At 35.4% G+C, this 24,178-nt stretch overlaps 1 protein-coding gene across 1 annotated transcript in view; it reads left to right on the top strand.

The window, feature by feature from the left end:
• LOC145270958 (MLX-interacting protein-like) overlaps nt 1-24,178 on the top strand; it is a 385,763-nt gene that overhangs the window by 305,293 nt on the left and 56,292 nt on the right. The window contains exons 6-9 of the mRNA XM_080126503.1: nt 454-546; nt 4,397-4,473; nt 8,114-9,166; nt 18,840-18,963. Coding sequence (XP_079982629.1) covers nt 454-546; nt 4,397-4,473; nt 8,114-9,166; nt 18,840-18,963 — 1,347 coding nt within the window. The remainder of the gene's footprint in view (nt 1-453; nt 547-4,396; nt 4,474-8,113; nt 9,167-18,839; nt 18,964-24,178) is intronic.

Genomic DNA, 24,178 nt, shown 5'->3' with positions numbered 1-24,178 from the left:
ATGTATAAAATAATTTAATGAAATCAACAGTAGGTTCTCTACAGTGCAATGTAAACTACAATGTATTGTGGATAAAGTCACTGTGGGGAAACATGTGAAGCTTCCTCCCGATACACAGCGATGGGTCCCCAACTAGAGCAGGCAATTTCACCGATTTGATTGAAAAATGGGTGATTTCACCTGTTTCGATGACAATAAAAATATGGGCTGTTTAAACATTTATTCATTATCATTCAATCTCGGACAACACTGGATATCCCTGCTAGTATTTTATAATTAAAAATTATTGAAATCCTTCAATATTGTCATCGTTTTTTTTTCACTTCCTTCTCTTGTGCCTAACCGTGTTCTTCTACAAGACTGCATTGTCATAGTCTTCAAACCCAACTCCTTTGAAAAAAAATCCTTTTTTTTTTTCTTTTTTCTGTATTTTTTTTTCTCTCTCTCCAACAGGTCAGACAGGCTATGGCGAACTTCTTCAGCCAGGTCTTACACAACTTCAACCAAATCTGGATGAATTCATGGACACATTAGAGCCACTTCAGAGTGAGTCCATCTATATATATATATATAAGCGAAAATGTGTGTGTGTTTGTGTGCATGTGCAGTTTTATGTATATCCGCTAAAGGCTTTTTTTTTCGCCAGGCTTCTCGATCGGGTCACTCCTTCTTAAAACTTTTTATATAATGTCTAAATCATAATATCTACGAGTTATGACCGGGGTTCTCATGTGTATTTAATTTGCTCGACTTTCACGCGCTATTTTTTCAGATTTTTTGATCACCATGTGTTTCTTTCGCTTTTCAGTATAAAAAAAAAGCGAAAACTGGCTTGCAGCCACGTCATGTTTCAAGGTCAAACATCACGCGATTTAACTTTCTCGCACCAGTTTATTTCACTTCATAAACGTTAACTTAAGACACTTATTACTTCCTTTACCCTCGTGGCCGAGATGGTTAGGCCGTAGGCTTTTGTTTTCCATTTTGTTTCCACCTTCGTGACAAAGGGTCGGGGTTCAAGCCTACTTTCCTACTAAAACTTTTTTTTCTTTTACCCCTTCAAACACCCGGCCAACGTTTTTTTTTTTTTTTAAACAGGGTTGTTTTGATCTACCTCCCCACCCCCAACACACACACACCTCAAACCACCAGGGCAATGCCGAGTCCCCCCCCCCCAGTCTATTATATAAAAGTGAAAATGTGTGTGCATGTGTGTTTGAGTGTGTGTGCATTTTTTTTCGTATGTCTGGCAAAGGCTTTGGGGCGGGGTTCACTTTTTCTTAGCACTTTTTATATACTTTCTTTCAACTGAATTCACTAGACATTTTTTTTTTCTTTCAAAAGGAGTCACATCACCACTTATCAAGGCCCGGAGGCCACTTGAGGATAAGCATTAAAATCTATTTCTATCAATTCTCAGTCGAGCCAGCAAAGCCTGCCACCAAGCGAATCCCATTGCTAATTATTTTTGTGGTATTATCTCCCCTTCAAGGGGGAGATCAAATGTTTATTATTGAATTAAAAACCTCATCAGGTAGATCCCAATTGATTCTTTTTTTTTTTTTTTTACAAGGGAGTCACCACTTATGCAGGCCTGAAGGCCACTCGAGGATAAGGATTAATAGTTAATGAGACAGCAGCATAATGATCATTTGTGGTGATGATTGGGTAGAATTTGATTATTTAAGGGGATGGTTCAACAAGAACTTATTTACATTAGACTTGAAGATGACCATGTTGTAGTCAGCTGAAAAGCATACCAGCATAACAGTCCCACAGGCAGGCAGTTCTAGGAAAGCAGCTTTGTTCATAGAACTTGCATTTAGACTGAGACAGCGAGTGGGGGAAATGGTTGATAGTGGTTGTAGCTAGATGAGGGTTTTTTTTGTGAAAGTTTGGAAGCGTGGAAGCTTGTTTCCCGTTTAAGGGCTAACATCTCCCTTATGAATTTAAATTATCGAATGTACTAGTTACTATTTAATATTTTTATCAAGGGTAAAAGCCACTTGATGGTAAGGTCAATGAGACATTTATAAGAATGGAAAACAAAATATTTTATGCAAATTCTCAAGTTCGACAAAAGGATTTCCTCATATGATCCAACAAAAGATCACAAACAGCGTGATTTGATCCAACTAATGGCCCAGAGAGACTGACTTTATCCAATGAATGACCCAGAGAAGCTGACTTGATTCAACTATTGACTCAGAGGTTGCTTAATCCAACGAATGGCCCAGGGAAGTTGAGTTGATCCAAACGAATGGCCCAGGGAAGTTGAGTTGATCCAAACGAATGGCCCAGGGAAGTTGAGTTGATCCAAACGAATGGCCCAGGGAAGTTGAGTTGATCCAAACGAATGGCCCAGGGAAGTTGAGTTGATCCAAACGAATGGCCCAGGGAAGTTGAGTTGATCCAAACGAATGGCCCAGGGAAGTCGAGTTGATCCAAACGAATGGCCCAGGAAGTCGAGTTGATCCAAACGAATGGCCCAGGGAAGTTGAGTTGATCCAAACGAATGGCCCAGGGAAGTCGAGTTGATCCAAACGAATGGCCCAGGGAAGTTGAGTTGATCCAACGAATGGCCCAGGGAAGTTGAGTTGATCCAAACGAATGGCCCAGGGAAGTTGAGTTGATCCAACGAATGGCCCAGGGAAGTTGAGTTGATCCAAACGAATGGCCCAGGGAAGTTGAGTTGATCCAAACGAATGGCCCAGGGAAGTTGAGTTGATCCAAACGAATGGCCCAGGGAAGTTGAGTTGATCCAAACGTATGGCCCAGGGAAGTTGAGTTGATCCAAACGAATGGCCCAGGGAAGTTGAGTTGATCCAAACGAATGGCCCAGGGAAGTTGAGTTGATCCAACGAATGGCCCAGGGAAGTTGAGTTGATCCAACGAATGGCCCAGGGAAGTTGAGTTGATCCAAACGAATGGCCCAGGGAAGTTGAGTTGATCCAACGAATGGCCCAGGGAAGTTGAGTTGATCCAAACGAATGGCCCAGGGAAGTTGAGTTGATCCAAACGAATGGCCCAGGGAAGTTGAGTTGATCCAAACGAATGGCCCAGGGAAGTTGAGTTGATCCAAACGAATGGCCCAGGGAAGTTGAGTTGATCCAAACGAATGGCCCAGGGAAGTTGAGTTGATCCAAACGAATGGCCCAGGGAAGTTGAGTTGATCCAAACGAATGGCCCAGGGAAGTCGAGTTGATCCAAACGAATGGCCCAGGGAAGTCGAGTTGATCCAAACGAATGGCCCAGGGAAGTCGAGTTGATCCAAACGAATGGCCCAGGGAAGTCGAGTTGATCCAAACGAATGGCCCAGGGAAGTCGAGTTGATCCAAACGAATGGCCCAGGGAAGTTGAGTTGATCCAAACGAATGGCCCAGGGAAGTTGAGTTGATCCAAACGAATGGCCCAGGGAAGTTGAGTTGATCCAACGAATGGCCCAGAGAAATGGCCTTGACTCAACAAGTGTCCACGAGAAATGAGAAGCTGCCTTGATCCAACGAATGACCAGGAGAGGCTGCCTTGATCCAACGAATGACCAGGAGAGGCTGCCTTGATCCAACGAATGGTCCAGAAAGACGTGGTCGTAAAGTAGACTTAAATATATTTTTATTTCAATCCATGCAGATTTTGTTTTTATTATTATACAGTCAATACTCAATTGATTATTATATTGTACCCAATATATATAGTAATGATTTCAAAAAAATAAGATAAAGAAATATGAGTTGGGTGTCACTAGTTAGAATCGAAACCAAAACATAGTGTTTTAGCCTTAGTGTTAAATTATGCTGGAGTGACATTGCTTTTCCTTGCTGATAGTTGAGTTAGGTAAATAATTATTAAAAGTTGAAAATGTTAGATAAAAGAACGTTAGTATTTGTCGGTAGAATTAGTTTGTGTACAAAGACACTTATGTTTATAGCTTTTGGAATTTGGAACAGATCTTGGAAAACAATAAACAAAAGAACCAGGAATGCGACCTTGATGAAATGAATGTTAAAATACTCAAACAAGTAAGTTTCAAAATAACAGATTGGAATAGAGAAAACGTGATTAAAAGTCACATGTCGAAAGTTTGAGTAAAATGATGTAATAGTAACCGAGAGTTAGAGATATATATATATATATATATATATATATATATATATATATATATATATATATATATATACAAAGTTAGTCAATGATCGGAGACAGGCAGATAAAAGTTCCAAAATAAATTATATATCATATAAATAAATTATATATCATAATAATAAAAAATTTTTTTATCTATATCATAATAAAAACATTTTTTTTTTATCTATATCATAATAAAAATATTTTTTTATCTATATCATAATAATAAAAATTAAAAAAAAAAATTATTTTGTCTTTTATTCATTTTCAGTGATCTCGGATATGTTGTGTACGTCAAGGAATCAAGGTTTTCCGACACAGGCCAGCCCACTTACATCATCCTACCATGTAACTATTTCTCAACAAAACTTTCATTATTATTATTTTTATTATTATTACTTTTATTATTATTATTATTATTATTTTTATCATTATTATTTTTATTATTATTATTATTATTTTTATTATTATTATTTTTATCATTATTATTTTTATCATTATTATTATTATTATTTTTATCATTATTATTTTTATTATTATTTTTATTATTATTTTTATTATTATTTTTATTATTTTTATCATTATTTTTATTATTTTTATCATTATTATTATTATTATTATTATTTTTATTATTATTATTATTATTTTTATTATTATTTTTATTATTTTTATTATTTTTATCATTATTTTTATTATTTTTATTATTTTTATCATTATTTTTATTATTATATTTATTATTTTTATCATTTTTATTATTATTTTTATTATTTTTATCATTATTATTTTTATCATTATTATTATTATTATTATTATTATAATATGCTCTTGTGCTACCAAATCAGGTTGTCTGAAGATATTGGCTTCCTGAGACGAAACGCACCTAACATTGATGCTTTTTGTTTTTCTACTAAATAATTGTTCTGTGAAACTAAAAACAAAAAACACAACCCTCCTTCCAACCTTTTCCTTCTTCTTCCCATTTCCTCTTTCTTTAAACTTTAAAAATGATTGAAAAAAAAGAAAAGAAAAATAATCATGTATGGAAAAAAAAACAAAGAAGAACAAGCAAACATCAGTATTGTCTTTTTTTTTTTTCACGACTTATCAAGGCGGAGAGGCCACTCAAGGATAAGGGTTAAAGAGTGAACAGTAGTCAAAAGGACAATATAGTAATCGATAGTAATGGAAGTTCGGTAAATTTGTTAACCTAAGTGGAACGGCTCATCAGAAACTTGTTTACGTTTGACTTGAAGACAACCATATTATAGACAGCTGGAAAGCAGGAAAACGGAAGACAATTCAACAGGCGTGCAGTTCTAAGAAAGAAGCTTTGTTCATGGAATCTACGTTTAGGTTTAGGCGCAGATAAAGAGTGAGGGGAATTATTGATAGTGTTTTCAGCTAGACGGGTGTTTCTTGTGAAAGTTTTACGAGGGGGGAACCATAGATTGAAGCTTAGTCGAACACTTTCCATGAACATAATGATACAGCAGAGACAAAATCGTAATATCTCTTCCGCAAGATAGAGGTTGCAGGGAAGAGAAAAGGACATCTCCCACGAGTCTATTTTGACCCCTATCAAGGCAGGACAAGTCTTTTCTAGCAGCTCCTGCCCAAATGTGGCAACAGTATTCCATCCTTGGACGTATCTGGCTCTTATATAGATAGAGAATTGCATCAGCAGTGAGATATCTACTGGATCGATAGAAGGATCCAACCATTTTTCGAGTGGCCTTGGCAACAGATTTGATGTATGTATTCCACTTAAGGTCAGGAGTAAAGGTCAAGCCCACAAGCTTGTCAAAACTTGAGAACTCCCCAAGACGAGAGCCATTCATTTTAATTGATGCTAGATGGGGATCAGAACGTTGATGATGTAAAGATAGAAGCTTGGTTTTAGATGCATTAAAAGTAACCAGCCACTCCTTTCCCCATTGTACAACGTGATCAAGATCAGAGGAGAGAAAATCGGAGAGAACTTGGTCGTTTACTGTCTTAGATGTGCTACCATAGATGGTAGTGTCATCAGCAAAAATGTCTATGAATGATGTAAGGATGTGATTTGGAAGATCATTAAATGTAGATCAGGAAGAGAGTTGGGCCCAGGATGGACCCATGAGGGACTCCATCATTAATACTGTGAGCTTCTGATTTTTGCCCATCAACTACTACTCTTATGAACCTATCAGAGAGAAATGATTTAATAATTGAGAAAACATTTCCAGCCGTATCGTAGCTGGAGATCTTGTGAAGTAAACCTTTATGCCATACCCTATCAAAGGCCTTTGATATGTCAAGAGCAATTAAGTAGTTTCGTTTCAATGATTTTAAGTAGCGGACAGGACTTAAATAGCAATAGTGCTACCAGATTAGGTTGTCTAAACATACGATGCTTTTTGTTTTTATTTCTTTTTTGCGAAACTTTATGTTCTGCAAAGCCAAAACCAACAACCCACCTTTTATCCCTTTCCTTCTTCCCATTTCCTCTTTCTCTTTCCCTGCACTTTCTGACTGGTTTCCTAACTTAAAATTTACCAAAAATTAATAATGTAACCCTTCCTCCTATTGCAAAACTCATTCATGTTCTGCAGAGCAGGAAACAAAAAATGATAAAATCCACTATAAAACAACCAAACCGAACACTACAAACTAGCGATTGAAGATACAAAGAATTTGAAGAATAAAAACCTTCTACAAAATAACTGGATGCAACATGAATATTATTCCCAAAATAACTCGATTCAGCATTAAATAACCTGAAAAGGGTTGATATGCTGTAAAAAAAAACCCCCAACCAAACCAAACATTAAATAGCAAATATCACAAATCTTCCACTTCAAAATAACTACTTAAAAATTAAAGACTTGCACTAATTTTGATATTAACTGGAGGAAGTTCCACGGGAGCATGAAATTCACAAGCGGTCCCCGGTCGCATATATATCCTCATTAGGGAAGGTAACCATGTTAGCTTTTTGCAACTCTTGCAGGGAAGTGTCGACATAATCTCTGCCTGTTTATATATTAGTGTGAGAGTTCAGTGTTCGTATGCACACGCGTTCTCTTAGCAGAATATTATAAGACATATCATTGTTTTTTTTTTTTTTTTTTTTTATGCGCGTAGTTCTAAAAAGTCGGTAATATGGATCTCTGTCCGAAAACTTTGAAGACCTCTGTTTTAACCATCAAAATCAACACATTTCTGCCAACGCAAAACAAGTGTATTTATGCCAGTAAAAATCTTGCGTTTTGGTGGCAATGAAGTTGCTTAAGGCGTTTTTGATATCACTTAGGTTTTTGAGGCATTTCTCATGCAGAAAGTTTTCGAGATCCTTGAAGAAATGGTAGCCGGTAGGTAAGAGGTTTGGAGAGTATGATAGATGAGACAGTTTCATAGCCCAATTCGTTCAACTTCAGAATGCAAGATTTTTACATTACTGGCATAAATACACTGGTTTTGCATTAGCAAAAGCGTGTTGATTTTGATGGTGCTTATTTCGATGAATAAATTTTGGTTTGAGCTGAAATAAATTCATCTTAATTCAAGTTTAAAACCGCAAGAACTTTCTTGTCAACCTGATAAAATAAAACTGAGTTTTTTTTTAATTTTGCAATTTTATCATTAAATATCACAACTAATATTATTTAATAATTGTAGCATTTTTTTTTTACAATTCAAGCGAAAACAGTGTCAGTGTTATGTTGAATAGTTTTGTTTTTTTTTTACCTTGGACTGCTGACCTTTGGAATTCCCTCCCTGTTTCCTGCTTCTCTTACTGTACTAACATGTAACAGTTTAAATGTAACGTGAACAGACATCCCGCTGCTCAACTCCCTTAAATCCCTTTACTAGACGTGATTCCAAATAGTAGCCCCCTTACATCTACATAGCAATATACCTTGTTTGGTTTGGAAATAAGTAAAAAAAAAAAAATCATTTTTATTCAAAGTAAATTAAAAAAAAATTTTTTTTTATACTTTTCTTTCAGTCAATACCTGACAGCTTTCTCATTTCAATGGATAACGAGCTTGCACCATCCTTACAGGTGAGAATGGATGCAGCGTCACCTGTGATGAACCTTACAAGCCAACAACTACGAGAGAAGGAACATCAACTTGGCATGCCTTCGCCTAATGTGGTGCCGTCATCCACTTTGCCTTTGGAGATACCGACAGTGCCAACATCTCAACGAGATGATTCCATGGCACTGTCTGTGTTTCCCCATTTTCCGCTTTGCAGCCCCGTGACTACTTTAGCGGAGATCCTTCCGAGGGTGTCTGGGCCCTTGACCTCAGAAGCGCCTGTCACTCTTCCTCAGTCAGATAATGCCAGTCTGTTGAACAAGATTCTGTTACAGCCTTCAAGCACCCAGTCTTTACTGCGGGCAGCATCACACAGCCCCAACCAGCAGACGCAGCCTGTACAGCAACCTCAACAACGGCACAGTCCTCTATCTTCCCGCACAACAGTTGGTCCCCCTGCTGCTGCAGCTACTGCTGCAACTACTCCACTCTCCCAAGACGAGCCTTTGTCTAAAGATGTTGAATTTATGTTGCTTAAAAATATCTTCAGTGTCTACAGAGACCCAGCAACGCCTTCCAAACAATCTGGACACCAACCTCAGGCCGCGCCGACTCCGATTCTAGCACCAGCACCGTCTACTGAGCCGCAGCTATCATCCATGAACCAAAGGGACATTACTCCAGTTGTTGGTGCAACAGGCAGTTCCATACCAACAATGCTCACAGCTGCACAATCAGCAAGTGCTCTAAACCAGGCAGGACCAATTCTGCCTCAGACGGTAGGGGCTAGCTCAGTTATTCGACTGGAAACGCCTTCTGAGAGTGGTAGCAGTAGGGTGTTGAATCTTGACGGGACAACGACGACGATCGATAACTCGCCTTCTTCGAATGATGGTGCCGGAAACAGATCCTCACCAACAAGTGGACTTTTACAAAGTGGTATAGTACCAGGACGTAAACGGCACTCGTTCAGCAAAACATCTTCATCTAACCGGAATCAAGGTTTTGTAATACCTGCAGTAAGTATATATATTATTTAATTGGAATTCTTTTATTGAGATGAGTATTATTAAATTAATTTCTTTTACTTTTGGTACTTATATAGTTTAATCAAGACATTAAAAAATGAAAATATCGAAAAAAAGTTTATATTGTACGTACGTCCAAGGATGGAATACTGCTGCTATATCTGGGCAGGAGCTGCAAAAAAACAGTCTATCCTGCCTTGACAGAGTACAAAATAGACTTTGTGGCTTAGTGGGGGATGCCGTTTTCTCTACCCTGCAATCTTTTCTCTACCCTGGAAAATATTGGAATAAACTAAGGTGAAAAATAGGTTGAAATAATAATGAAGTTAAATGTATTTTTACGGTAATCGGGACAAAATAACACTTTTATTGTAAAATATTTCTAGATTTATAAAGAATCGGAATCAGAATCAAGTATGGAATCGGTAATTGTATTGGAATCGGGGAAAAATATTGGAATCGTTCCATAGCTACTTAATAAACTAAGGTGACCACGATGGAAAATAGGTTGAAGTAATAATAAAGTTAAATAATAGAGAATTGGGAATTTACGATAATAAAAAATAGCTTAGGTCATTATCTCACTACTAATGCAATTCTCTATCTGTATAAAAGCCAAGTACGTCCAAGGATGGAGTACTGCTGCCATATCTGGGCAGGAGCTGCTAAAAACAGCCTATCCTGCCTTGACAGAGTACAAAATAGACTTCGTGGCTTAGTGAGGGATGCCCTTTTCTCTTCACTGCAACCTCTCTCCCACAGAAGAGATGTTGTGAGCCTATCTTTGTTTTATCGTTATTTCGATGGCAATTGCTCGTCTGAACTCCAATCTCTGGTCCCCCTCTCGCCAATCTTCTTTCATGAAAAACACCCGTCTAGCTGAATCCATTGTGAAAAATTTCCCCCACTCTTTATCTGTGCCTAAATCAAGACGTAGATTCCATGAACAAAGCTTCTTTCTTAGAACTGCACGCCTGTGGAACTCTGTTCTGTCTGCCTGCTTCCCACCTGACTACAACTTGGATGTCTTCAAGTCCAACGTTAACAAATTCCTAATGAACCGCCCTCTTAAGTAAACACTTAATTAAATCTCCACACTAACGTAATGTACTTGCAATAACCCTTATCTCTGAGTGGCTTCCGGGCCTTGATAAGTGGTGAACACCGTGTAAAAAAAAACAAAAAAAATCCGTTATGGATTGAAGTTCTCAAAAAAAAAAAATTTCGCTTAATTTCATCAAGTACTTTTTTTTTTTTTTTTTTTTACAGCGAAAAAACAATTTGTTATGATACCGAGCAAAAGGTTCGATTTTTAGGAAGAAAAGCTAGTATTAAAGATGGGGAGGGAGTGTCGGCGCTTTTAATTGAGTTATCTCCCCATAGCATGTTCTAAAAATCCAAACAAAAATTCAAAAATTCCAAGATGTCTACCTTCAACGTGCTGTCATGAAAACGTGTTTTTCTGCTGTAAAAAAAAAAAAAAAAAAAAAAAAAACGATTGAATTAAATGAATTTTTTTTTTTTCAAAGATCTTCAGTCCAAAACGGATCCGTACAATATAACCTTTTTTTTTTTCGATATTTTCATTTTTTGATTAAACTGTACAAGTACCTTTTTTTTTTAAATTTTTTTTATTTTTTTTTTACAGAGGAGTCACCACTTATCAAGGCCCTGAGGCCATTCAGGGATAAGGGTTACTGAGTATACAGTAATCTATGGAATAATATCATAGTAGACGTTATTAATGGAAATTTGTTAGATTGGATTACTTAAGGGGGCGGTTCATCAAGAATTTGTTTACGTTGGACTTGAAAACAACCAAGTTGTAGTCAGCTAGGAAGCACGCAAACTGGAAGAGAGTTCCACAGGCGTGCAGTTCTAAGAAAGAAACTTTGTTCATGGAATCTACGTTTTAATTTAGGCACAGATAAAGAGTGGGGAAAGTTATTGACAGTGGTTTCGGCTAGATGGGTGTTTATCGTGAAAGATTGGCGAGACGGGACCAGAGATTGGAGCTCAGACGAGCACTTGCCGTGGAAGTAACGATAAAACAAAGACAGGCTCACGACGTCCCTTCTGCGGGAAAGAGGTTTCAGGGAAGAGAAAAGGGCATCCCCCACTAATTTACGAAGTCTATTTTGAACTCTGTCAAGGCAGGATAAGCTGCTTCTAGCAGCTCCTGCGCAGATGTGACAATACTCCATCCCTGGACGTATTTGGATTTTATATAGATAGAGAATTGCATCAGCAGTGAGATATCTACTGGAGCAATAGAAGGATCCCACCATTTTTCTAGCAACCCTGGCAATGGATTTGGTGTACGTGTTCCATTTAAGATCAGGATTAAAGTCAATCCTAGAAGCTTGTCAAAACATGGAGCCTCCCCAAGATGAGAGCTTTGTTCATGGAATCTGCGTTTAGGTTGGGGCACAGATAAAGGTGGGGGGTGGGGAATTATTGGTAGTGTTTTATAGTCCTCTTCTCTTTTTGTCAAACTATAAGAGGGAGAAATATTCTGCTATTTGGGGTACGCCGCACAGCATGTAACGGTAGAAAGATCCCACCATTATTATTACAGACTATTATCCTTATCTTCTTAGTTGTTTCACGTTTCGGCCAACTATTCTTCTGGCTTTTGTCAGGTGGTAACCGCGACCGGATAGGAACTCTGAAACTCCTAACTGCATCCACAGCAATTACTGTCTTCCGTCTCTATCCACTGCGCCATGGCCGCTGAAGGGCGATTAAGGTTGGATTTTTTGGTCTTATAAGTCCACGTTTATTCAATATCCGATCTTCCATTTTTTTTTTTTATTGAAATTCATTGTTGAGATGAGTATTATTTATGTATTTATCACGGACTGTTATCCTCATCTTTCTGAGATGTTGCTTCACAACGTTTCGGCCAACTATTTCTCTGGCCTTCATCAGGTGGTAACCACGACGGGATAGGAACTTCAAAATCTCCTAACTGCATTCTCAGCAATTAATGCCATCCGTAGTTGTTGTATATATATGTTTTAAAATTCTGTCCCTTAGTTTTGGACGCTACTATGTGTATATATATATATATATATATATATATATATATATATTCTACATACTCGTTATGAAATAAAGTTCTCATGAAAAAAATCACTTCATTTTATCAAGTATTAGGTTGGTGCAAAACCAATAGAAATAAAAACCATTAGAATTGACACATTTTTGCCAACAAGAAACAAGTTTATTTATCCCATTAACATAGAGTCATTGAAGGCCGATGCAGCATTATCTCGGCTTTTGAAGCATTTTTTGCACACAAAGTTGTCGAAATGCTTGAGAAAATGATAATCAGTGGGCGAGAGGTCTGGTGAATATGGCGGATGAGGCAGAGTCTCGTAGCCCAATTTGTTCAGCGTTTGCAGGATCAGTTAAGCAACATGCGGGCGAGCGTTGTCATGGAGAAGAATTGGTACCTTCATACTGACCAATATCGGGCAGGTGGTAACCGCGACGGGATAGGAACTCCAAATCAGACTATTATCCTCATCTGTTTAGTTGTTGTTTGACAACGTTTCGGCCAACTATTCCTCTGGCCTTCATCAGGTGGTAATAGGAACTCTGAATCTCCTAACTGCATTCTCAGCAGTCACTGCCATCCATAGTTGTTGTCCTCTGAACACGTTTTGGCCAAGTAAGCCTCTGGCCGGCTTTGGTTAGGATTGAAACCGCTATCTTCAGACAATTCTCACCTGGAACCATAGAGATTCAACGTCTCTATCAACTACAGATCGCAGTGATTGCTGAGAATCTCGGTTCCTTTAACGAGTGGTGACATCACGAACATCCATATTAATTTATTTTTATTTCGGACTATTATTCTCGTCTTTATTAGTTGTTGTCTCACCCTGTTTTGGCCAAGTAAGCCTCTGGCCGGCTTTGGTTAGGATTGAAACGGCTATCTTCAGACAATTCAACGTCTCTATCCACTGCGCCACAAAGGGCAATCAAGGTTGGATTTTTTAGTCTTATAAATCCATGTTTATTCAATATCCGATCTTCCATGGTCGGGTCCGTACCGAATGGTATATATATCATTTAATTGCAATTCATTATTGAGATGAGTATTATTTATATTAATTTATTTATTGTAGACTATTATCAGTATTGTTAAGATGAGTATTATTTGAATAAACGTAGATTTATAAGATCCAAAAAAAAATCCAACCTTGATCGCCCTTCGGAGCCCGTGACGCAGTTGATAGAGACGTTGAATCTCTACGGTTCCAGGTGAGAATTATCTGAAGATAGCGATTTCAGTCCTACCCAAAGTCGGCCAGAGGCTTACTTGGCCAAAACGTGGTCAAAGGACAACAACTATGGAAGGCAGTAATTGCTGAGAATGCAGTTAGGAGATTCGGAGTTCCTATTACCACCTGATGAAGGCCAGAGGAATAGTTGGCCGAAACGTCGTCAAACAACAACTAAACAGATGAGGATAATAGTCTGCAATTAATAAAATTAGTAAACTACAGTAAGTACTTTCTAATTCCATCAGTCATATATATTTTCCAAATAATTGTCAATTTTCAGTCTACAGACTCGAAATTTGATATACAGGGTATTGAGATTTGGGAAAATCTTTGTAATCCGTTTTCGGCCAGAAATTTGGCCGTAAAGGGGTCAAAGTTCAACAATTTGACCTTTGAGAACTCTACCAAACTCCTCTAACAATTTTGGGTCTACACACTTGAAATTTTAGATATAGGTTTCTTAATAATCTGATTTGAGCTCAAAACAATAAATGTTAAAGGGTCATAATAGCGGTCAAAGTTAAAAAAAAAAGTTGAAAAAAAGTTCTTGATGAGCCGTTCCCCTTAAGTAATCTAATTTACAAAATTTACACTACTAACGATTACTATGATATTGTCCTTTTGACGACTGTACACACTTTAACCCTTATCCTTAAGTGGTCTCTGGGCCTTGATAAGTGGTGACTCCTACATAAAAAAAAAAAGATATATATTTCTATATTTCCGTAGAAATATATATTTTCTTATAATATATACCAATCCTTATTTAAGAAGCTCAATGTAATTACAGAGCAATATAAAAAAATAAATGACAAAAAGTTATATTGTAAAGTTCATGTTGACCATCTTATAATTTATTCCTTTAATTCAGTTGACTTTTACAATTCTTGACAGTATCCGTTTCGTAGCGCAAAACCAATCACTTAATTATTATATCAATCAGTGAATCTATTATGCCCTTAACTCATCAGGAGAAATAGCAACAATCAATTCGTAAGGGCATAATAGGTTCATTCATTGATATAATAATTAAGTGATTGATTTTGCGCTACGAAATGAATACTGTCAAGAATTGTATACGTCAACTGAATTAAAGGAATAAATTATAAGATGATCAACATTATGAATTTTGGAATATAACTTTTTGTCATTTATTCTCTCTATCTATCTATCTATCTATCTATCTATATATATATATATATATATATATATATATATATATCCATTCATGTGTAATCACCTTTTTCTTCGCCATATTCCCTCTGCTTCACTTTTTTGTTATCAAGTAAGATCTTTGACTTACTTGTTGTTTCATCAAATACTTTTGCATGCAAAATCCGATCCTGCATTTTGCTAATTCCTACCCTCTGATGAGAAAGAAAGTATTTCTTCGAAACTCCGCAGATTAAGGACTATCCATTTATCTAGTGTTTCCTTTTCAGATTAAATATGTTTTTAACTCATTTCAAAGTGTTTTTTTACATGGTTTATTAACGGTTTGCTTGTGTGTGTGTGTGTGTGTGTATATATATATATATATATATATATATATATATATATATATATTTTTTTTTACATAGACGTCACCACTTATCAAGGCCGATAGGCCACTCAAGGATAAGGGTTAAAGAGTGTAGAGTAGTCAAAAGGACAATATAGTAATCGATAGTAATGGAAGTTCGGTAAATTTGTTAACCTAAGTGGAACGGCTCATCAGAAACTTGTTCACGTTGGACTTGAAGACAACCATATTATAGAAAGCTGGAAAGCAGGAAAACGGAAGACAATTCCACAGGCGTGCAGTTCTAAGGAAGAAACTTTGATCATGGAATCTATGTTTAGGTTTAGGTACAGATAAAGAGTGGGGAAAATTATTGATAATGTTTTCAGCTAGTCTAGTGTTTCTTGTGAAAGTTTGGCGAGGGGGGACCATAGATTGAAGCTCAGTCGAACACTTTCCATGAAAATAACGATAAAGCAGAGACAAACTCGCAACATCTCTTCTGTGAGACAGAGGTTGCAGCGAAGAGAAAAGGACATCTCCCACCAAGCCCCGAAGTCTATTTTGAACTCTATCAAGGCAGGACAAGTCCTTTCTAGCAGCTCCTGCCCATATGTGGCAACAGTACTCCATCCTTGGACGTATCTGGCTCTTATATAGATAGAGAATTGCATCAACAGTGAGATATCTACCGGATCGATAGAAGGATCCGACCATTTTTCCAGCGGCCTTGGCAACAGATTTGATGTACGTATTCCATTTAAGATCAGGAGTAAAGGTCAAGCCCAGAAGCCTGTCAAAACTTGAGGCCTCCCCAAGACGAGAGTATATATATTAAGTTAATTTAGTATCCAACCAAATGGCTACATATAGGCATACATGTTTCGGCGAAACATGTATGCCTATATGTAGCCATTTGGTTGGATACTAAATTAACTTATTTTGGCTCTGTCTAAACATTGAGCACTCTTTTGGTAGACACACTTAATAATTACTACCAATACTATATATATATATATATATATATATATATATATATATATATATAAATATATCGTAAATCAAATAATAAATAAAGCCAATAACACATGACAATTATCTCCCCTTAAAAACTTGCAAAATAAATATTCTCTCTATATATATTAACTGTAGCGTCTTTAAATCAAAATACGCTAACGGAAACAATTTACTGCACGAGCGTCGCCCTTTTAAAATTCATCATTCAATAAAATAAAAAGCTATAGCAAACATCTAAATGACTACTTTAAACACAGTTCCTGATTTCAAAAAAAGAAAAACTAAAAGATTCATCTGCCTTACTTTTGATGCTAGGTTTATTTTTGGTGTCTTTTCAATTCAATAGAAATCCTCCTAAATTTGCTGATGAGGAGACCGTGCTTACCAAAAAAACTATGTATAATTGTTCTACGTGACTTCATGTATACCACAAATAAAAAGCACGGATTTCCGAAACGATCGTACAGATAATTGATTTTGTTGTTGTTCCTTCTTATGAAACTGATTTTTAATTTAATTAAAATTTGATTTTTAAATTTAAAAAATTTTTTAAAATTTTTAAATTATAAATCACATTACTTAATATTGAATTAGCTCTAGGACATTTAACTATCGAGCTTATTATATATCTAAATTACAACGAGCACTTTCTATTTCCTGTATTTTAATTAAACTAGTAATTTCACTGTTACATTAAAATACACTCAGCTCTTTAGACCATTGTTCTAATCTCCTTTAAATTATATATATATATATATATATATATATATATATATATATATATATATATATATATATATATATATATATATATATAGGGATGAATGAGTCCCCTGTGGAATTTCCACAGGTCCCAATAGTTTTTATTATTTTATTATAATTATTATTATTTTTTATTTTTATTTTCTTTTTCTTTTTCTTTTTAATTTTATTATTATTATTTTTATTTTTAACATACAAGTATAATCTATGAGTGTATCTCTGTGTGTGTGTGTGTATATATATATATATATATATATATATATATATATACATATTTACTGATGGTAACGGATTTTTAATTTAATTATAATTTGATTTTTAAATTATCAAGCACATTACTAAATATTAAATTAGCTCTAGGATATTTACCTATCGAGCTTATTATATATCTAAATTACAACGAGCACTTTCTATTTCCTGTATTTTAATTAAACTAGTAATTTCACTGTTACATTAAAATACACTCAGCTCTTTAGACCATTGTTCTAATCTCCTTTAAATTATATATATATATATATATATATATATATATATATATATATATATATATATATAGGGATGAATGAGTCCCCTGTGGAATTTCCACAGGTCCCAATAGTTTTTATTATTTTATTATAATTATTATTATTTTTTATTTTTATTTTCTTTTTCTTTTTCTTTTTAATTTTATTATTATTTTTATTTTTAACATACAAGTATAATCTATGAGTGTATCTGTGTGTGTGTGTGTGTGTGTATATATATATATATATATATATATATATATATATATATATATATATATATATACACATATTTACTGATGGTAATGGTTTTCTTCATGCATTTGGAATGATTTGGAATTATAATCTATATAGAATAATGTTTAGTTTGGTTTGTGATATATATTAGTGGCCTGGCAAAGCCACAGGGGAGACAACCAATCAAAAAAAAATCCGAAGCAAAGTTCAATTCATGCATTTTGAATGATTTGGAATTATAATCTACATATTTTTATTTTTTTTATGATTATTAACATTATTTTCATTATTATTATTTTATTATTTTTTTATTTATTTTATTATCGTTATTATCATCTTTATTTTTTATCATCATCATTATTATTGACACAGGTGTGTACTTCTGACGATGAATATCCAATCATCATTCATGTTTTAATTATGTACCACCACTACAACAACTAATATGTAGGGAGGGGGGTAGTAAATATCCGAATGTTCTGAGGGGGAAAGCATTTGTCGAGAAAGGTTGGGAAACCCTAATGTAGACCTTTTGAAAAAAAAAGAATTACTTTCGATGGAGAGAAAAAAAAATTCTGGAGCACAAAATGTGGCTCGTTTTAATGGTACCACTGGCATCTTCATAGATCTTCAACTTTTTGATTTAAAAAAAGGTAAGAGGCTTTACTTTTGGAATGAGTCTAGTAGTTGATTTCATAGTCAGCAAAGGTATCCATTAGGTCAGTGAAGCCTTTCCTACCAAATAAAAACTAAAATGTATACATGGGATGTTGGTAGTTTTTGTGTCCACAGTAAAAGCAGGTAATTTCTTTCTCTTCTTTTATTTATTTATTGTAGTCTATAGTAGCTAGTATGCACCAAAGAGAAGTTTGGATAAAGCAGATAGTATTTCTCAAAGAGATGCATTGGATGTGGTATTTCCATGGGACGCTCCTCGTTAAAGTAAATATTCAAACTGATTAATTCTGGTAGACACACTTAATAATTACTACCAATACTATATATATATATATATGCATGCATGCATGCATAACTGAAATATTGAAAGACTTTCAGATTCCAGATTGTATAAAAAACTGTAAAAATTAAGTCACTATAAATAAATAAGAATATTTATAAGACAATCCCAACCAGATAAAGAATGTCAATATTCAATATAGAGCAATATTATCAATGAAAATTTGGAGTAAAATTCTGTAAATAAAAAAATTTACAACAAATTTTTTTATTCAACAAGGAATACAGAGTTTCTTTTTTCCATATTCCACAGCGTTTCACTAAATGGCTCATATCATCATCAGGAGCAAAATAAATAGCAAAATGTTGTTTTTTTTTTCTTTTCTTTCCAGTCCACTCCCATGGTTCGAAACAAATATCGGACAGTGGCAGCATCATCATCATCTATTCCTAGAACAGAAATCTCATCGTCAGTTTCCTCACCCAACACATTTCTTGCGCAGTTGCTCACTACAGGTAACACTTTTTTTTTTTTTTTTTTTTTAAGGTGAAATAAAGTTGGTGACCACACATATGAGTGGCCTACGTAAATAGAAGGCCATTTCACCAAAGTCATGTGCCTGCTGACATCACAGAACAAAGTACAATGGCCACGATTAGGCAATAGATTATTATGCCAAGCTTTTATATATATGTAGATTACTAGCAGCAGACATTTAAATATGATATTTTAATTTGTCCGAATTTTGTATATATTATTATAGAGTCATGATTTAGAAAGTAAAAATAATGTATTTGGGTGCCATCAGCTAGAATTGAAACTTTTTTTTTTTTTTTTTTTTTTTACGTAGGCATCACCACATTATCAAGGCCCAGAGGCCACTCAAGGATAAGGGTTAAAGAGTGTACAGTAGAAATTGGACAATATAGTAATCATTAGTAATGAAAATTTGGTAAATTTGATAACTTATACGGAACGGCTCATCAAGAACTTATTTACGTTAGACTTGAACACAACCATATTGTAGTCAGCCGGAAAGCAGGAAAACGGAAGACAATTCCACAGGCGTGCAGTTCTAAGAAAGAAGCTTTGTTCATGGAATCTACATTTAGGTTTTTTTTTTTTTCGTTTTTTTTTTTTTACAAAGGCATCGCCACATTATCAAGGCCCAGAGGCCACTCAAGGATAAGGGTTAAAGAGTGTACAGTAGAAATTGGACAATATAGTAATCATTAGTAATGAAAATTTGGTAAATTTGATAACTTATACGGAACGGCTCATCAAGAACTTATTTACGTGAGACTTGAAGACAACCATATTGTAGTCAGCCGGAAAGCAGGAAAACGGAAGACAATTCCACAGGCGTGCAGTTCTAAGAAAGAAGCTTTGTTCATGGAATCTACATTTAGGTTTTTTTTGTTTTTTTTTTTTTTACAAAGGCATCGCCACATTATCAAGGCCCAGAGGCCACTCAAGGATAAGGGTTAAAGAGTGTACAGTAGAAATTGGACAATATAGTAATCATTAGTAATGAAAATTTGGTAAATTTGATAACTTATACAGAACGGCTCATCAAGAACTTATTTACTTTAGACTTGAACACAACCATATTGTAGTCAGCCGGAAAGCAGGAAAACGGAAGACAATTCCACAGGCGTGCAGTTCTAAGAAAGAAGCTTTGTTCATGGAATCTACGTTTAGGTTTAGGCACAGATAAAGAGTGGGGGAAATTATTGATAGTGTTTACAGCTAGACGAGTGTTTCTTGTGAAAGTTTGGCGAGGGGGGACCATAGATTGAAGCTCAGTTGAACACCTTCCATGAAAATAACGATACATCAGAGACAAACTCGCAACATCTCTTCTGTGAGATAGAGGTTGCAAGGAGGAGAAAAGGACATCTCCTACGAGGCTACGAAGTCTATTTTGAACTCTATCAAGGCAGGACAAGTCCTTTCTAGCAGCTCCTGCCCAGATGTGGCAACAGTATTCCATCCTTGGACGTACCTGGCTCTTATATAGATAGAGAATAGCATCAGCAGTGAGATATCTACCGGATCGATAGGAAGATCCCACCATTTTTCCAGCGGCCTTGGCAACAGATTTGATGTACGTGTTCCATTTAAGATCAGGAGTAATGGTCAAGCCCAGAAGCTTGTCAAAACTTGAGGCCTCCTGAAGACGAGAGCCATTCATTTCAATTGATGACAAATTTGGATTAGAATGTTGATGATGTAAAGAGAGAAGCTTGGTTTTAGATGCATTAAAAGTAACCAGCCACTCCTTTCCCCATTGTACTACGTGCTCAACATTCAAAGCTGGTGACGTTACCACTGTATCAACGTGACACGCATATGAACCGATTAAAAATTAACTAAGATTTTTTTTTTTTTTTACACACTGATCACCACTTATCAAGGCCCGGAAGCCACTCACGGATAAGGGTTATTGCAAGTACATTACGTTAGTGTGGAGATTTGATGAAGTGTTTATTTATTAGGAATTTGTTAACATTGGACTTGAAGACATCCAAGTTGTAGTCCGGAGGGAAGCAGGCAGACGGTACAGAGCTCCACAGGCATGCAGTTCTAAGAAAGAAACTTTGTTCATGGAATCCGCGTTTTAATTTAGGCACAGATATAGAGTGGGGGAAATTTTTGACAGTGGATTCAGCTAGACAGGTGTTTTTCGTGAAAGATTGGCGAGGAGGGACCAGAGATTGGAGTTCAGACGAGCACCTGCCATGAAAATAACGATAAAACAAAGATAGGCTCACAACGTCTCTTCTGTGGGAGAGGGGTTGCAGGGTAGAGAAAAGGGCATCCTCCACTAAGCCACGAAGTCTATTTTGTACTCTGTCAAGGCATGATAGGCTGTTTTTCGCCGCTCCTTCCCAGATATTCTATCCTTGGACGTACTTGGCTTTTATATAGATGAATGTACAAAATGTATAACGATTTTTAAAAAAAAATTTTACCCCTAAAAAATATTTTAATTGGTTAAAGACCTATAAAAGAATGGCCTGTGAAAAGTCCAAATCATTTGAGGCTGCGACTTTTAGTTTCAGAAAAGTTTGAAAATATCTAGATAGGCATATAGCATTTTATATGTTAGATCTAGACACATTGAATTAAAAATTGTTTGCCAGGAAAATTAAAAGGAAGTGTTTTTTCATTTTTCGCTGGAAAATACTGTAGTGAACTTTTATATTTGTTAATTTTCTCAACCCTTTTTTTAACGAGATTCTTTTTACAATCTTTTCTATTTTATTTTTTTTTCTAATAAAGTTGGCATCGTCTATTTCCTGTGAGTTGTCACGATATAGGCACCAAGCAATGGTTAATCATCAAATACAGTCACTTTTGAACCAGTTTTATGAATTGAAACAGAAAATGATTACCTCATAATAGTTTAGCTATACAGTTTGCATAGCTAAGCCAAAAAGAAACCAATCAATATATGAAATAGTTTGAATTGTTGATATTAAGGATAAGCAAAAATATGTATACAATAAACTAAGGTGACCACGATGGAGAAAAGGCATTTATCCAACAATAATATGCAAATTGAATTTGCAAATACTATTTAAAAAACAACGCCGATAGCGATTAGTCGCGTGTTCCCGTGTAATGAATGAATGCGTGAATGTAGGATTGACATGAAATTCTTAAAGATAAACTAAAATGACCAAAAAATGGGCTGAAATGACTTAAATAAAAAGTAAATGACTTTTATACACCCTTAGTCGAAATTAATATCAATTCCAAAATTTATGAAACATAGTTCAGTAAAAGACGTGCTACAGCTAATTTTCGAAAAAAAAAAATAATAAATAAATAAAAAAGAAAAAAAAAAAAATTAAAAAAAAAAAAGAAAGAATAAACCAGATGGACAACTTAAAAGGAGTTATCTAGGCACAGCGAAAGACGACAGGAGGGAGTAAGTATTTTTGATGGAGTCTCTCTTTAAACAAGGCCGATAGCCATTAGTTGCATGCTCTCATATAATGAATGAATGCGTGAATGTAGGATTGACATGAAATTCTTAAAGATACACTAAAATGACCGAAAAATGGGCTGAAATGACTTAAATAAATGAAAAGTAAATGACTTAGAATGACTTTAATGAACTTAAGGATGAATTGAATGACCTTAAGAATGACTTGAATGCTTAAAAAATAACTGGAATCCTTCAAAAACAACTTGAATGATCTGGAGAATGACTTGAATGGCTTTGAGACTGACTGGTTGTAAAGTGGGTGATCATTTTACATTAAATTAATACAGAAAAGTGATCCCCCACTTTATATCACAAAGTTACAAACATAAGTACAGCATGTAGTAAAACCAGATACTACACTTTGATCTTGGCCTTTTGGCCAAGAAAAGGGTATTCATTTGCTCCCCCATCAAGCAAATTAGACGCAAGGCCAATTTTTAATGTGAGGAGTGAAGGGGAAATGGGGAGCAACTCCCCGGGGAGGAGGGGAGCTGGATAGTGACAATTGGTATCAAGGGTTTCTCCTACATTGACCAAGGTATTATATGTGGAGTTGCCCCCACATATGGTCATTGCTTGCAGTATCTGCCGGAACAGATATTACACTTTGATCTTAGCCAAAAGGCCAAGAAAAGCTTAAAAAGCTAAGAACAGCATGTATTAACAACAGACCTTTGATCTTAACCAAAAAGGCGAAGCACAAAAGTGTTACGGACAGACCGATCGACTGACTTATAGAGTCGCTTGCATGCGACTAATAATGTGGTAACATAGATGCCTAAGCACCTTAAGATTTTGATTATGCTCAAATACTAGCGGGACCTGTGAAAATTTCACAGAGGACTCATTCCTATGTAATTTATTGATGTTGGCATTCTGTAGATGTTCAGTGTAAATGGAGACGCTCTGATATTATTGTAGCTCTTTTGTTAAAACTGCAAAAGTATTTACCTAAGATACTTTTCTATTTGATTTTGGTTTAAGAAACATCTTCCACTGCTTGTAGTAGTAATAATAAAATAATAAATAGTTATTGATTTTAAACTTCCCGTAAGACTAAAATCTCTAGATCACCCCCACCCCCCGCCCCCACAAGTGTGTTTTTATGTTTGAGAAAATATAGGCACATGTAAGATGTATTTTTACAGTAATTGGGACAAAATAACAATCTTATAGTTAAATAATTGGAGATTTAGTATGGAATCGGTGATTGTATTGGAATCTGGGAAAATATTGGAATAAACTAAGGTGGAAAATAGGTTGAAGTAATAATGAAGTTAAATGTATTTTTACGGAAATCGGGACAAAATAACAATCTTTATAGATTTATAAAGAATCGGAATCGGTAATTGTATTGGAATCATTCCATAACTACTTAATAAACTAAGGTGACCACGATGGAAAATAAGTTGAAGTAATAATAAAGTTAAATAATAGAAAATTGGGAATTTACAATAATAAAAAATATCTCACTACTGATGCAATTCTCTATCTGTATAAAAGCCAAGTACGTCCAAGGATGGAGTACTGCTGCCACATCTGGGCAGGAGCTGCTAAAAACAGCCTATCCTGCCTTGACAGAGTACAAAATAGACTCCATGTCTTAGTGAGGGAGGCCCTTTTCTCTTCCCTGCAACCTCTCTCCCACAGAAGAGACGTTGCGAGCCTGTCTTTGTTTTATCGTTATTTCCATGGCAATTGCTCGTCTGAGCTCCAATTCCTCGTTCCTCTTT

This window comes from Euprymna scolopes, chromosome 46, assembly GCF_053919585.1.
Source record: "Euprymna scolopes isolate OS-2025 chromosome 46, ASM5391958v1, whole genome shotgun sequence".
Taxonomy (NCBI): Eukaryota; Metazoa; Mollusca; class Cephalopoda; order Sepiida; family Sepiolidae; genus Euprymna; species Euprymna scolopes.
This window is presented reverse-complemented; position numbering and strand designations above follow the sequence as displayed.